The following is a 15,700-nucleotide window of genomic DNA, read 5'->3' on the forward strand; positions in this document are numbered from 1 at the left end:
TAGATATTTTTAAGGCAGAGATAGATAGATTCTTGATTAGTACGGGTGTCAGGGGTTATGGGGAGAAGGCAGGTGAATAGGGTTAGGACGGAGAGGCAGATCAGCCATGATTGAATGGCAGACTAGACTTGATGGGCCGAATGGCCTAATTCTGTTCCTATCACTTATGAACTTATGAGGTCAGACAGCTTCAGTGGAGAGAGAAACCGAATTAATATTTTAGGTGATGACTTTGCAAGAGATTTGGAGATGTGTGAAAATAACTGTGTTGCACATTCAGAGTAGGAGGAATGGAAAGACCAAAGAGAGTCTGGAATAAGGTGAAGACCAGGATCATCCTGGTAACACAATGCTGTTGGTGCCTTCGCAGAGAGGGTGATGAATGCTTACAAATCCAGCTGATGTGGCTGGAACAGGGAGATGTCTGAGGACAGTGTACAAATAAACAAGCACATAATGTTGGTGTTCGTTTGTGAGGTGCAGAATGCAGTGGAAATCTGAAATGTGGGAGAACATTGAAAATATCCAACAGGTTAGGCAGAATCCATGGAGAGAGGAAATCTTAAGTTAACGTTGCTATGAACCGACTGGGTTGCATTAGGATATTTCTAAGGCAAATTCTTGATTAGAATGTGTGTCAAGGGTTATGGGGAGAAGGCAGGAAAATGGGATTAGGAGGCAGCGATCAGCCATGACTGAATGGCGGAGTGAACTCGAATGGCCTAATTCTACTCCTATAACTTGTGAACTTTGGGCTTTGCTTTGTTTTTTTTTGCACTATATTGGGGTTGTTTCTTTTATTGAACATTATTGTTTGTTTCTATATTATCTACTGAGTACCGTGTTTACAAATGCTGGTGCTACAAGTCCCATTTTGGGACGTAAACACTCTTGAATCTTAACAGGCGCATAAAGCCATATGCTCACAGAATGACACCTCTTCCTCCATCTGAACAGCCCTCAACCCTCAGATATCAATTTTGAATTGGACAATTTCAGATAACCAACCATTCCAGTTGGTTGGATGGGAAGTCATTCTAAATCAGGGGCGGGAATTGCTTTTAAAACATGGGGGGGTGGGATCACATCTAGGACAGGGGTCGGCAACCTACGGCCCGCAGGCGTATTTTTTTTCAATTCGTTTTTGCGATCTGGGAGCTGCAGCCAGTCGCGGGGCAGGTGAGCCGACCTGGGAACAGCAGCTAGTCCCGGGCTGCTAGATTCTAGGAGCTGGAACTCCAACTGGAATCGACCTTGAGTCTCCGGTCGCAGAGCCTGTGGACTTACCATCAACTCGACTTCGGAGGCTTCGGTTTTGCTGCGACATGTTTCATAAAACATGGGTGCCCCACCTCTCAAAACATGGGGGGAAGACAGCCCCCCCCCCCCCCCCCCCTCCTCCCCCCCGGGATTTCCGCCCACGCAACATCAATCCAGCTTTACTTTCTCTCTACAGATGTCTGAATATTTCCAGTGAATATTTCTCTTTTTAATTACATGAGATGAATAAGTCATGTGCTCCAGGGAGTGAACCCGCGCTACGGAAAACATATTTTAAAAGTGCTCTGCAACTGTGTGTGGAACTTCCAGACAGGAAGATTCAATTACACCAGAGTGCAACAGATCATGTATGGACTAAGTGTTACATTGAAGAACAAAGGTTCTTTCTGCTGAACCCATTGCTGCAAAACCAGCAGGGAAAATTAAGTAGGATTTGTGGGGACCGGGGCATGTAGAGAATACCAGGGAAGAAAGACAAGGGGAATTGACTGAAGTTTGAGCTATTTGAAGATGACCTTGTGTCAAAGGAAGAAGCTGAAGTCCAATGTCATCAGGAGATATGGGTGCCTGGGCAAATGATTGTGCTGAGGTCTAAGGCAACTAGTTGGATCCAGCAATTCGGAATGGGAAGATCAGAGACATAACTGCATTACATTTGCATTAGAGAGTGCGTCTGGTCAGATAATGGAGTGTGGGATTAGGTGGGTAGGATATGTGATGGGGCTGATATCCCCAAGGGGATGGTTGGACAGTCAATTGAACCTGGATGTGAGTTAGAGATAGTTTGGATAAGCAGGTCTGCTTCATGTACTGGGGACCAGTGGTAATGACCAGACCAGAGAAGTGGCGATGAGACAAAGCCTGGCAGGTGATATGTGGTGCGGAGGGTGGTAAGGAGTTAGGTAGTGGCAAAGGCTGGAGGTCAAAAGAAGACATTAGAACCAGGGAGAGGGATATTGGTAGAACGGAAAGGGGGGAAGTGAAAGCGGGGGTAAAAATGAAATTGAGAACTTGGAGATGGAAGATGAACGTAAGGAGAATGGGAAAGGAAGTAATGGGGGTGAAGGAAAGCATCACTTAAAATTGTAGAATTCAATGCCAACAACACACCTACCGAAGGGAAACGGGCAAAGTCTTTCAAGAATATTTCTCCTCTGCTTTTACTATGGAGAAGTTAATAGGAATACCTGGAGGACAATCCCTATTATAGTCAAGGAGCTGCTGGATGTTTTAAGATATAAGAAGGTAGACCTTCTTCTTCTTCTTGTGCATGGTGTGCACAGCCTAAAGTTGTAAGACAACTTGTTCTGTTTGATCTTCTGGTTGTGCACGCCTGGTTGATTGCATTTGTCGAAACAGGGTGGACCACGTGAAGGTTGCAATCTCCCACCTCCAAGAAGGTAGATCAATCTTCAGTACTTGGTCAGATATATTCAAGGGCACTGTGAGAATTTCACACCCCCTACTCATCAGTCTGAAGAAGGGTGTAGGAAGGAACTGCAGATGCTGGTTTACTCCAAAGAAAGACACAAAATGCTGGAGTAACTCAGCGGGACAGGCAGCATATCTGGAGAGAAGGAATGGGTGACGTTTAGGGTTCAGACCCTTCCTCAGACCCGTTGTCTGCCCATTTCTCTCCATAGATACTGCCTGAACCGCTGAGTTCCTCCAGCACTTAGCATTTTGCTCAAGGTTCTGCACTCAGAGCCCTGCAGAAGCCCCGGATGAGGTATATGAATCATCATTGGACACGAGTAAGGTACCAGAAGACTGGAGGGTGACTGATTTTGTGTCTCTATTTAAGAAGGGCTGCAAAGAAAAAACTGGGAACTATAGTCCAGTAAACATACAGGTTTACTGGAAAGTATTCACAGCTATACAATGTACATGTACTTAAGGTCATAAGTAATAGGAGGAGAGTAATGCCCCTGTCCCACTTAGGAAACCTGAACGGAAACCTCTGGAGACTTTGCGCCCCACCCAAAGTTTCCGTGCGGTTCCCAGAAGTTTTTATCAGTCTACCTACCTGCTTCCACTACCTGCAACCTCCGGGAACCGCACGGAAACCTTGGGTGGGGCGCAAAATCTCCAGAGGTTTCCGTTCAGGTTTCCTAAGTAGGACAGGGGCATTAGGCCATTCGTCCCATCAAGTTCACTCCACCATTCAATTATGGGTGACAATCTATCCCTCCTAACCCCATTCTGCTGCCTTCTCCCCATAATCCCTGACACCCGTGCTAATCAAGAATCTGTCTATCTCTGCTCTAAAAATATCCATTGACTTAGCCTCCGTAGCCTTCTGTAGCAAAGAACTCCAGAGATTCACCACCCTTTTGTAAAGACTTTTACTTTAGTTTAGAGATACAGCGCGTAAAACGGGCCCTTAGGCCCACCTGGTCCGTGCCGACCTGCGATCCCCACATACTAACACTATCCTACGCACACTAGGGACAATTTTTACATTTACCAAGCCAATTAATATTTGTTCGTCTTTGGAGTGTGGGAGAAAACCGAACATCTCGGAGAAATTTCATGTAGGTCACGGGGAGAACGTACAAACTCCGTACAGACAGCACCCGTATTCGGGATTGAACCCCGGTCTCTGGTGCTGCAATCGCTGTAAGGCAGCGACTCTACCGCTGCGTCACCGTGCCGCCATTTTGATTTGGGATAGTTGGCATAGAAATTCAGGATATGAATTTCTGACTGGAGTTTTATAGTTTATTTGAAGTAACCAAGAAGGTTAATGAGGGCAGAGGTGCAGACATAGTCCATAAAGGATTCAGCAAGGCCTTCGATCAGGTTCCACAAGGTAAACTGTTCTGAAAGATTATATTCGCATGGGATGTAGGGAGAGGTAGGCAACGATACCGAATTGGCTTAATGGTAGGAAGTAGATGGTATTGGTGGAAGGTTGTTTTTCGGACGGGAGGCCTGTGGCTGTGGTGTGCCTCAGGAGTCGGCGATAGGCCCCCTATTTGTCATCCATGTCAATGTGACTTGGATGAGAAGATACAATGCATGTTTCATAAGTTTGCTGATGAAGCTAAAATAAGTGATATCGTAGATCTTGAAGATCGTTATCTAGAATTATCGATGTGTCTCAAATGTTTTTTAGATATTGTTATTTTTTCTGCCTCAACTATCTCCTGTGGCAACTTATTTCCTCTCTGTGTGGAAAAAAATGCCCCTCAGTTTTCTATTTAATCCTTCCCCAATTACCCTAAACCTACATCCCCTGGTTCTTATGATCTTACTTTGAGTAAAAGATAGCGCATCTCTTCTGTCTATTCCCCATCATGATCTTATACACATCCATAAGATCACCTTTCATCCTCCAATGCTCCAAGGAATACAATCCTAGACTGCCTACTACAATCCTAGTATATCCTTGTTAAGATAAAGAGACCAAAACTGTAAGCAGTACTCCAGATGCAGTCTCACCAAGGTTTTTTTTAATATTAGATTATAAAGTGGCTCTAGGTTAGATTGATGAATATATATTATCGTTCATTATTTTACAGATAGTGCAGAGTTTCACAGTATTGGGTGGTGATCCCATTCATTCCCCTGATATCAGCAACTTTTAAAGGGCCTGTCCCACGAGCATGCGACCTGCATGCGGCAAGTGCGACCTAAAGGGGCTGTCGCACGAGCATGCGACTGCATGCGGCGAGCGTGACCAAACCAGAAGCGGGGGCCGCGCGGAGGTCGAGTGAGTGACATGAAGTTTGAGCGAAGTCCGCGGGAAGTTCACGTGTGATGTACGGCGTCGAGGCGCTGCGTACGGTGTCGAGGCGGCTGCGGGCCGACAGGCCGTTGCCGGGCGGATTTTTTGAACACGGTCAGTTTTTCGGAGCCCCCCCGCGCACGATGTCGGGACCAGCTCCGCACAACTCCATACAGCTCCGGCGATCGAAGTGGGACCGGCCCCGCGAGTCCGTACGGCTCAAGTGACCACGTTAGGTCGCGCTTGCCGCATGGAGTCGTATGATCGTGGGACAGGCCCTTAAGCCTACATGTACATTCAATGCCCAGTGTCAACATCTAGCACAGATGTTCCAACCTCAGTATCATTGCAAACCACAGCACCAACCTCCCAGAGCCCAGCACCAACCTCCCAACTCTTGACACTTGCGTCCCTACCCCCAACACTGACAACCCAATGAAAACAAACATAGAACCAGAACAAGCCTGGGAAACAAGAAGGAACACAATGACAAATGTAATTCCTGTCCCTTTGTCTGTTCCTTTATGTTTCCTATGTGCAGCAAATTAAATAAATAGTTTTGGCTGCTCTTTATGCAGAGAGCTAATCGAGTAGGACTCCTTTGACAGAGCCTTGCAGGAAAGAGGAGGTATATTATTTCTTACAGTGAACTAAACAGATCCAACGGTCATGTTTAGCTGGTGTGGAAAGATAGCCATAGGCTTACTCCTGTCAACATACACAGCACAGTAAAAGGGATGTATCTGCGAGTTTGGCTGCACCGTCTTCTGTAATTCTATGCAGATGTATCTGCGAGGTCACAATAGAATTTAGAGTCATGGAGTCATACTGTATGGAAACAGGCCCAACCAAGATGCCCCATCTAAACTAGTCCCATTTGCCCATATTTGGTCCATCTATCTATATTATATAACAAAAACTCTCATCTTGTTATCTTCCGGTGTGCGTTTTTTTTTTACCTATGCGCAAAAATGGTACACGATAGCGCTACGATATTTTGCCACCTTACTCGCCAATCTCCTGTGCTGCAAGTGCAACAAGTTTTGTTCCCATCGGTGGTATATTGTAAAAGTTATTAAGGTTTAAAATCTTAAAAGCCACTCATGCGCAGATTGGTCTCCTCTCTTGTCAGTCACCACCGGGACGGCGACGCCCTTTCCTGCACCATCACCGCTTTGATTGGCCACGACCGCTGTCAGCACGGCCTCTGCCGGCGTGGCCTCTGCTGGCGCGGCCCCGAGGCCTGGGCGCTGAGTCTGGCTCTGAGAGCGCCAATGGCTGAGGATGGAGGGTGGGGGGATTGAGGGAGAGGAGGGAGGGAGAGGGATGGGGAAAGTGGGGGAGATGAGGAGGGAGAGTGGGGGGATTGAGGGAGAGGAGGGAGGGAGAAGGAGGGGGAATGTGGGGGAGATGAGGAGGGAGAGTGGGAGAAGAGAGGGGATAGAGGGATATGAGAGGAGAGGAGTAGGGCGAGAGGAGTTATGGAGGGAGGGAAGGACTGAGGGTAGGGGATAGGAGAGGTGAAGGAAGGATTGGGGAGGTGAGGAGGAGAGTGGGGAGGGAGGGGAATAGAGGGAGAGGAGGGTGGAGTGGGGGAGGTAGTGAGCGAGGAATAGATGTAGAGGAGGGCAGTGGGGAGCTGAGGAGGGATAGTGGGGGGGATAGGGGAGGTGATGAGTGGGGGATGGGAGGGGAGAGGAGTTATGGAGGGAGGGAGGGAGGGAGTGACTGAGGGTAGGGGAAAGGAGAGGGAGGGAGGGATTGGGGGAGAAGAAAGAAGAGGGAGGGTGAAGAGGAGGGTGAGAGAGTGCTGGGGATGAGGGGAAATGAGCCGTGCCTGCACAGTTGAGGGCTATGGGTGAGTGGTGGAATATTGCGTTGGGGGAACGGGTTGCTTTGGAGGACCAGGCCTCCCTTGTAACAGGGACACAACAGGTCCCACTTAGATTTGTATCCTTCTAAACCTTTCCTCTCCTTGTACCTATCCAAGTAGCTTGATAGCATATTGTCCATAGATCTTCATCCAGACTACAATCTCCTGAATCCTTGCACTCCTCCAAGTCCGATCCCTTTCACATCGCTGAATGTAGTCTGAACCTTCTTCTGTCGTTCCACCTACAAACAGTCCGCTCAACGCTTCCACCTTTTACAAAGTTCTAACATCTTTTTATTTGGCTCATAGCAAATGTTACCGCTTAATGTCCCTGTAAAGTGACTTGGGGCAATTCCCAGGATTAAAGGTGATGCATCAAAGCAAGTTATTCTTGTTGTGGTTGGCAGTGTCCTCCAGGGGCCTATGAGATCTATTTTGAGTGTATCTGTTCAGCTTGTTGTGAATACAAAATAATCATGTACATTGGCTCTTCTGATTCTCTTGACTTGCTAGCAATGAAGAGCAAGCAGTGCATAAGATTCACCAACAAATCTTTCGGGTTTCCTAACTTGGCAAATCCTCACTATTCTTTGGGCACCATTAACCCAATCTCTACTTCCCAAATTGATAGCAGTGCAGTATCTTATTTCCATTATCTCTAATGTCCACATACAGCATATAAACAGTAGATCTCCCTCTCCTTTATTTACTGGTATATGCCTATTCTTAGACTAGCAATAGATGGTGCATCTACACATGCTTATAAAACTGGTAAGATCTCTCATGCTTGCATATGATATTGGAAGTACAATAGACAATAGGTGCAGGAGTAGGCCATTTGGCCCTTCGAGCCAGCACCGCCATTCAATGTGATCATGGCTGACCATCCCCAATCAGTACCCCGTTCCTGCCTTCTCCCCATATCCTCTGACTCTGCTATTTTTAAGAGCCCTATCTATCTCTCTCTTGAAAGCATCCAGAGAACCATCTTTCCAGAGAACCAGCAGATATATCTTTGGTTATTTAGACTTTAGAGATACAGCGCGGAAACAGGCCCTTTGTCCCACCGAGTGACCACCCCGTACACTAGTACTACCGTACCACACACTAGGGACAAGTTATAATGTTATCGATTAACCTACAGACCTGTATGTCTTTGTTGTGTGGGAGGAAACCGGAGTGCCCGGAGAAAACCCACACGTACAGATAGCACCCGTGGTCAGGATCGATCCCGGGTTTCTGGCATTGTAAGGCAGGAAATCCACCACTGTGCTGCCCCAAATTTGTATTTGTATCTACCTATGGCTTTTGACTGTCTTCTCTGATCTGCTCTGCTTGCTTCTAGTGGGATTCTGTTACCCTGTTTCCTTTTCACTCCATTCCCTCATTCCAGTTTTTCTAGAAATGCGGCATCTGCCACAGAGTAATCTTTAGATGAAAATATCAGACAAGAGGGCATACTGTAGTTTTAAGGGGAGAGGGGCAAAGATGATGTGCAGGGCAAGTTTTTTGACAGAGAGGGTGGTGGGTGCCTGGACTGCGCTGCCAGGAGTGGTGGCGGAGGCAGATATGATAGTGATATCCAAAGGCCTTTCGATAGGTGCATGCAGGGAAAGGTGGGATATGGACCACGTGTACTCAGATGAGATTACTTTATCTTGTTTAGCACAGACATTGTGGACCAAAAGGCCTGTGCTGTACTGTTCTATATTCTATCCTCTCTGATTCGGTAGACATATATTTTCATTACCAGGGATCCCTATACCGAATAGCTTTAACTAAAATTAAATTAGTCCTAAAACCAATGAGGAACTCATGGGGAAGATTTTACCAAAAGGATGGATAACTATGGACTTGCCTACACAAGGAGCAGATAAAATGCATGGATGCTTCAAAAGAGAAGGTGTTTAAACGTACTGGGGGAAGGTATAGAAGGTTAGACCAATGCAGTTAAATGGATAAGGAATGGAGGTAGGTTGAGTGGAGCATAAACACTGGCATTCAGTATTTGAGCCACGTGGACTGTTTCTATCAAGTCAAGTCAAGTCACATTTATTTATATAGCACATTTAAAAAACAACTCTCGTTGGCCAAAGTGCTTTACATTTGTTATAAGAATAGTATAAACAAACAAACTACATACATATATACATATAGCCCTCGCTCAGTGGACGTCAGGAAAGGCTTGGGAGTATAGATAAGTTTTTAGTCTTCACTTAAAGGAGTCGATGGAGGGGGCAGTTCTGATGGGAAAGGGGATGCTGTTCCACAGTCTAGGAGCTGCAACCGCAAAGGCACGGTCACCCCTAAGCTTATGCCTAGACCGCGGGATATTCAGCAGCCCCAACTCAGATGATCTGAGGGACCTGGAGGTGGAGTGGTGGGTGAGAAGACTTTTAATGAAGGAGGGGGCAAGCCCATTGAGGGCTTTGTAGACATAGAGGAGGGTCTTGAAATATATACGGAACCGCACAGGGAGCCAGTGGAGAGAGGCCAGGATCGGGGTGATGTGGTCCCTTTTTCGGGTGCCTGTCAGGAGTCTCGCTACTGTAAATCTATGCAGTGCATTTTAATTACTTCCTTGATATTAATTACTCAAAAGTCACCTTGACCTGGTGGGTTTTAAGTTTCACTGGCCTCTATTAATCATGCCCTTTTTATTCTGGAAGGTTGCCAGTTATTTATGGAGTCAACTTGTTCCCATTCCATACATCCAGTCACTTGTTTATCTCCCTAATTGTTTTGGTGAACGTGGTCCTTTTCCCATGTGGCTTTTGCGTTAGTCTGCCCCTTCTGTTTTGCTTTAAATGGTGAGTCAATTCTCATAGTTGTTATGTCTGCTCAGTTTATTAAACCCCATGCACAGCTGCGTAACTATTCTACCTTTTTCTCAAAGTGGACTCTAAAGTGAAGATAGACACAAAAAGCTGAAGTAACTCAGCGGGTCAGACAGCATCTCTGGAGAAAAAGGAATAGGTCAAGACCCTTCTTCTGACTTCATTCTGATTTATTCAGAAATGTAACATCCTCCCGGTACACTTGGCAAGCCAAGCTCCTCAGCAGACTGGAGGGGAGAGGTGGCTATTCGGTCGCTGGGTTCATGATCGGTTTTCACCTTAACTCCGATCTTGATCCAGTCAGGTTTATTACGCGTAATGTAATGCAACACTTTTTTTTCAATTGACCCTGAACCTCCATAGCATGTTGGGGGCGAGGGTGAAAACTTTCATCACCTCGTGTGAGGCTAACACTCCCTGGCACCACCAGGCAAGGGCACAGCACCAATCCTCCTGCACAGTCAGAGTGAGGCCCAGCGCAAAGTAGAAGAACAGCAACTCACGACCAGTCTGAAGAAGGGTCTCGACCCAAAACGTCACCTATTCAATAGACAATAGGTGCAGAAGTAGGCCATTCGACCTTTCGAGCCAGCACCGCCATTCAATGTGATCATGGCTGATCATCCCCAATCAGTATCCCGTTCCTGCCTTCTCCCCATATCCCCTGACTCTGCTATTTTTAAGAGCCATATCTAGCTCTCTCTTGAAAGCATCCAGAGAACCGGCCTCCACCACCCTCTGAGGCAAAGAATTCCACAGACTCACCACTCTCTGTGTGAAAAAGTGTTTCCTCGTCTCCATTCTGATGGCTTAATCCTTATTCTTAAACTGTGGCACCTGGTTCTGGACTCCCCCAACATCGGGAACATGTTTCCTGCCTCTAGCGAGTCCAAGCCCTTAACGATCTTATATGTTTCAATGAGAAACCCTCTCATCCTTCTAAACTCCAGAGTGTACAAGCCCAGCTGCTCCATTCTCTCAGCATATGACAGTCCCGCCATCCCAGGAATTAACCTTGTATTCCTTCGCTCCATAGATGCTGCCTCACCCGCTGAGTTTCTCCAGCATTTTTGTCCACCTCATATTTTGCTTGGGTAGTTTGCACCCCAGCGATATGAATATTGACTTCTGTAACTTCAAGTAACCCTTGTTTTCCCTCTCTTCACCCCCCTCCCCATCTTCATTCTTCAGCTAGTCTGACTGTCCCCAATTACATTTAATCTCTGTTTGTTTCGTTGTCATCTTCTCCCAGCTAACAATGATCTATCTATTCTACATTTTTCTTGATCCCCATCTCTTTTGATGCCTCGTTTTCACACCTTACCCTTCCATATCTCTGAGTCTCCCTCTCCCCTGACTCTCAGTCTGAAGAAGGGTCTCCACCCAAACGTCGCCGATTCCTTCTCTCCAGAGATGCTGCCTGCCCCGCTGAGTTACTCCAGCTGTTTGTGTCTATCTTCGGTGTAAACCAGCACCTGCAGTTCCTTCCTACACGCTTCAAATTACACCCCTTGGTCTTCCCCAAGAGGAAATAGTTTCCATCTACTCTATAATCCTTTAATCGTTTTACACACCTCAGTTAGATCACCCCCTAATCTTCTGTCCTTGAGGTAATACAAACATAGCCGATGCAATCAGTTATTAACATCGCCTGTGCTCCTCGATCCTCCTGACAAAGTGATCTGCTTTATTAAAAAAATAAAATGCCGTTCACCACCAGGGTTTAAAGGGCAGCGGGTTCTGCAGCGATGGCGGGGAATTAGCAATCCTTCAGTCGTGTTGCTTGTGAATTGCTTCTCCCCCTCGCCCCGAACCGCAGCATGGAACCCGTGCGTGAGAAAACAGGAGAGGAGGGGAGAGGGAGAGAGAGAGGGAGAGGTAGGTGGGAGAGGAGAGGAGAAGGAGAGGGGGGGGCGGGGAGAGGTGAGAGAGGAGGAGAGGGGTAGAGGGAGGAGAGGAGAGGAGAGGGAGAGGGAGAGGGAGCGAGGAGAGGGGGAGGAGAGGAGAGAGAGGAGAGAGGGAGAGGGCGAGGAGAGGGAGAGAAGAAGGAGAAGGAGAGAGAGGAGAGAGAGGAGGAGAGGGAGAGGGAGAGAGGGGGAGAGAGGGAGGAGGAGAGGGGGAGAGGAGAGGGAGCGAGGAGAGAAGGAGGAGAGGGGTAGAGAGGGAGAGGAGGAGAGAAGGAGAGCGAGAGGGGAGGAGCGAGGAGAGGGAGTAGAGGGAGAGGGGGGGAGAGGGAGCGGAGAGGAGAGAGAGGAGGAGGAGGAAGAGAGGAGAGGAGAGGAGAGAGAGGGAAGAGAGAGAGGGGGAGAGAAGGAGAGGGAGAGAGGGGGAGGGGGAGGTGGAAGTAGGAGAGGGAGAGAAGGAGAGGGAGAGAAGGAGAGGGAGAGAAGGAGAGGGAGAGAAGGAGAGGGAGAGAAGGAGAGGGAGAGAAGGAGAGGGAGAGAAGGAGAGGGAGAGAAGGAGAGGGAGAGAAGGAGAGGGAGAGAGAGAGAGAGGAGAGAAGGAGGAGGAGAGAAGGAGAGGGAGAGAAGGAGAGGAGAGGGAGAGAAGGAGAGGGAGAGAGGGAGAGGAGGAGAGGAGAGGGAGCGAGGAGAGGGAGAGGGGGAGAGGAGAGGGAGAGGGGTGCTGATGCGGTTGGACAGTGGCAAGCTGTAGAGGAGGGGCTACACGATGCAGCATACGGCTCCGGCGGCAGCAGCAGATTCATGCAGCACTCTGGAGAGAAGGAGCAGCGCACGCGGCGTTGACGCATTTTCTCTGCCTCAAGTAACCACAGAATTTTAATCCTCAAATCCTCTCTAAGATGTTTGGCTGCTTCACCTGTCCGTGTTGAGCGGCCGGCCGAGACCAAGGCAGAATTCAACTTTATAACAGCACAAGAACCATTTTCAAAATTGTAATCTCATTTATTTTTTATTTTAAAGAAGATAACTGCTCTTGCAGCTTTTATTTTAAGATGAGCAATTAAACAAAAGGACAGGCAGCGGGTCACACGAGAAGCATGTCGTGCTAGCAGCTCCGCTGAGACTGCGGAAGGAACTATCCATTTTTCCTGAAGGCTTGAACCGGCTGAGCATCTTTGAAGCATGTCGCGCTATACCAGCCGCCCCAGTCCGTTACCATAGAGCAATGGGATGCTGGAAACTTGTCTGCTTCATATCCAGTTCCCCAAATTACCCGGCTGTAAATGGAGGAGGATATTGACACCCGCAAAATTAACAGCAGTTTTCTGCGCGACCATAACTATGCAACTGAAGGTATTTAAACCGGCCTCCTTAATTTGTCTGCATGCAAATGCTAGTACTGTCTTGCTGCCTGCGGCCGTGTCATTTGGTATTTCGGACAATTTGAGTAGCGGTAGCCCAGGCTGAGTTGTGTGGCGGAATGAAATGGGAAATTGGTTTAGGAACTGACAGCCGTGTGTTTCACCATGTCCGCCCGCCTTGCCCACTGCCTGTAGGAATTCAGTGCAAGATATGGACAAGTGTTGCTTGCTCTGTTAATGTGGCAGTGCTGTTGAATTAGGGCCCGGGAGTCGTTCATCGAGGCCACTCTTTCATGTGTAAAACCAACGCTGGACGTTGAGTGGAAATTGTGAATTTATTTGTTGGCGTGGAGTGGAGGGCAGGACGGGAATGGGCCGCCGAGGCTGAAGATTTGTACTCACGCCTCGGCTTTTAATGCGAGGATTCTTGACATGTCCTCGTTTTTGACACCCTGTGAGAGAGAACAGAACCACGTTCTTGCATTAGCTGCACGGTGACAGTGGGCGCAGACAGACAGCGGCTGCGATATAAGGCGATGGATCCGACTAACCACTGTACAGGTGAGGCGGGCACCGCTCGATGCCGCCGGTAAATCGCTCGCTCGCTTGCGGCCGGTTTCCTCATTCTGTCCAGTCTGCCTTTCGCCCAATTCCGTGGCTACTAATCTCTGTGGCCTCTTCGCCACCATTACGCAGCTTAAAACCAAAAAAAAGGCGATACACCTTTGCAGATATTAGCATTGTAAAATATGGCGTTACATTTTATTAGCTAGAAATACCTGATGCTGGCATTGAAGCGTAACGCGAGAGATGGGTCGATGCCTGGGCGGAGGGCGGTTACAAGCTGATGGTCTTGACTGTATTTAATATTCAAACTTTATTTGCCTTGTATCTTTTAAACTGTAACCCTTACACGTACACCTAGTGGAGTGGGGTTTTTTCCTGCGGGCTTGGCGTGTCTTCCATTTGGTCAATACATTTGCAGCTGAGTTTAACCAGGGCTCCAGATAGACTGGAATGAAAATGAATGTTTGCAGATTGCATCAGTGACCCCTCTGTGTGTGTGTGTGTGTGTGTGTGTGTGTGTGAGCCGGGTGGTCGAGGGTGCGATTGCCTTCTGGTGCTAATGCCTTGAGCCCTCGTTACATCGTTCAAGCGCTAGAATGTACTGCAAAGGGTTGAAACGTCGCTCAGGGATGTTATTCCCCTTGTACGACTGTTCGCAGATACCCAAATAAAAATCTGGACGGTCGGCACAATAGCAGTGTTAGCAAACCGTATCAGTTCGTGTCAGATTATGGTGAAGATAGACACAAAATGCTGGAGTAACTCAGCGGGACAGGCAGCATCTCTGGAGGGAGGCAATGGGTGACGTCTCGGGTCGAGACCCTTCTTCAGACAGTCAGGGGAGAGGGAGTCTGGAGATATGGAAGGGGAAGGTGTGAAAATGACAGATCAAAGCAGATTGGTGATCAGGAAATGTTGAATTGTTCATTGTTAGCTGAGCGGAAAGTGACAACGCGGCATACAATCAGTAATATGGAATCAGATGGATAGTATGGTCAGCTTGGCCGGTGATTCCCTGACCTTTTAAGATGGAAGGTACACTCGCTGAAGATGCCAGGGGTACATCTATATAACGACTCCTATGTACGTGAGGAATAGTGCCAAGCGCGCCACTGCTGTTAAACTGCATAATACGGTGTTAGAAATTGACATTGTTCTAAGTCTGTAAGCTTGACCACCCATTTTGTGAACACATCATTAAAACAGCAACATTCTGAAAAGTTCATTGTTGTCAAAATGAGGTCGGGAACGTTAGCTAATGTTGGCTGGCAGTCTCTGCATGATACCCATTGCGCGAGAATGTGAAAAAAAAGACATGTTACCGAGATAATTCCAGAGGATCGGCAGGGTGTGAGCTCTACTGTGTGGGTCTCCGGCTCCGTCACTGCTTTGAGAGGGTGGAGGATCTCTGAGTAGCCAGAGGTGGACACAGAATGCTGGAGTAACTCAGCGGGTCAGGCAGCATCTCTGGAGAGAAGGAGGGGGTGGCGATTCGGGTCGAGACCCTGCTTCAGACTTCTGAGTAGCCAGAGTCTGTTTTCCTTTTGGATGGTTAAAAACGTCTTGGGAATAATATGGAGGGAGGAGTGGTCTCCATGAATGACCCGTTATTTGGGGAGACTGATAGCCCAGTGGTCCTGCAGCTGAATGGTGCATCATTGTCATTTCTGATGTAGGGTAAAGATGGTGCCCCGCTAGTATGTACAAAGGAGGTGAAGATTTCTCTGCCTTTCTGGCTGAATATTAAGATCGGATGGGGGTGGGCCACTCTTAGTAGTAGGAAACTTGTATGGCTTAAGTACCCCATTAGCAACGTCTAAGAACTCCATCAATTAGTTTTTCGTTTATTTCATTGACATTCGTCACGTGTACCGAGGTACAGTGAAAAGCCTTTGTTGCCAGTCAGCAGAAAGACAATACATGATTACAATCTAGCCATTCACATGATAAGGGAATAATTAAATAAGACATGTTGCTGTAGGAATAGAGATTTCAGAGTGTGGAGCGATTGTAATACGAGTATGCAGATCTGCTTCTGTGGCTAGCATGCAAATAGTCGCCTGTGTTGGGCGCTGATTACATGTTTGGGAAGTCATTTGGCTCACGCTGTAGGCCAGTAGTCTGTTCAGTCCCACACTCCTTTCCTT

At 47.7% G+C, this 15,700-nt stretch overlaps 1 protein-coding gene across 5 annotated transcripts in view; it reads left to right on the forward strand.

Annotated features, from left to right (window-relative positions):
- LOC129701422 (serine/threonine-protein phosphatase 2A 55 kDa regulatory subunit B beta isoform) overlaps positions 1-15,700 on the forward strand; it is a 565,371-nt gene that overhangs the window by 295,659 nt on the left and 254,012 nt on the right. Inside the window, exon 1 of one of the 5 annotated variants that reach the window (XM_055642584.1) lies at positions 12,341-12,978. The exons of 3 other annotated variants lie outside the window; for them this stretch is intronic. In XM_055642584.1, coding sequence (XP_055498559.1) covers positions 12,909-12,978 — 70 coding nt within the window. In that variant the 5' untranslated portion in view covers positions 12,341-12,908. Of the gene's footprint in view, positions 1-12,340; positions 12,979-12,998; positions 13,548-15,700 lie in introns of those variants that run through there. One more of the 5 variants, XM_055642588.1, reaches the window with a different exon arrangement.

The sequence above is a fragment of the Leucoraja erinacea genome, chromosome 11 (assembly GCF_028641065.1).
Source record: "Leucoraja erinacea ecotype New England chromosome 11, Leri_hhj_1, whole genome shotgun sequence".
Lineage (NCBI taxonomy): Eukaryota > Metazoa > Chordata > Chondrichthyes > Rajiformes > Rajidae > Leucoraja > Leucoraja erinaceus.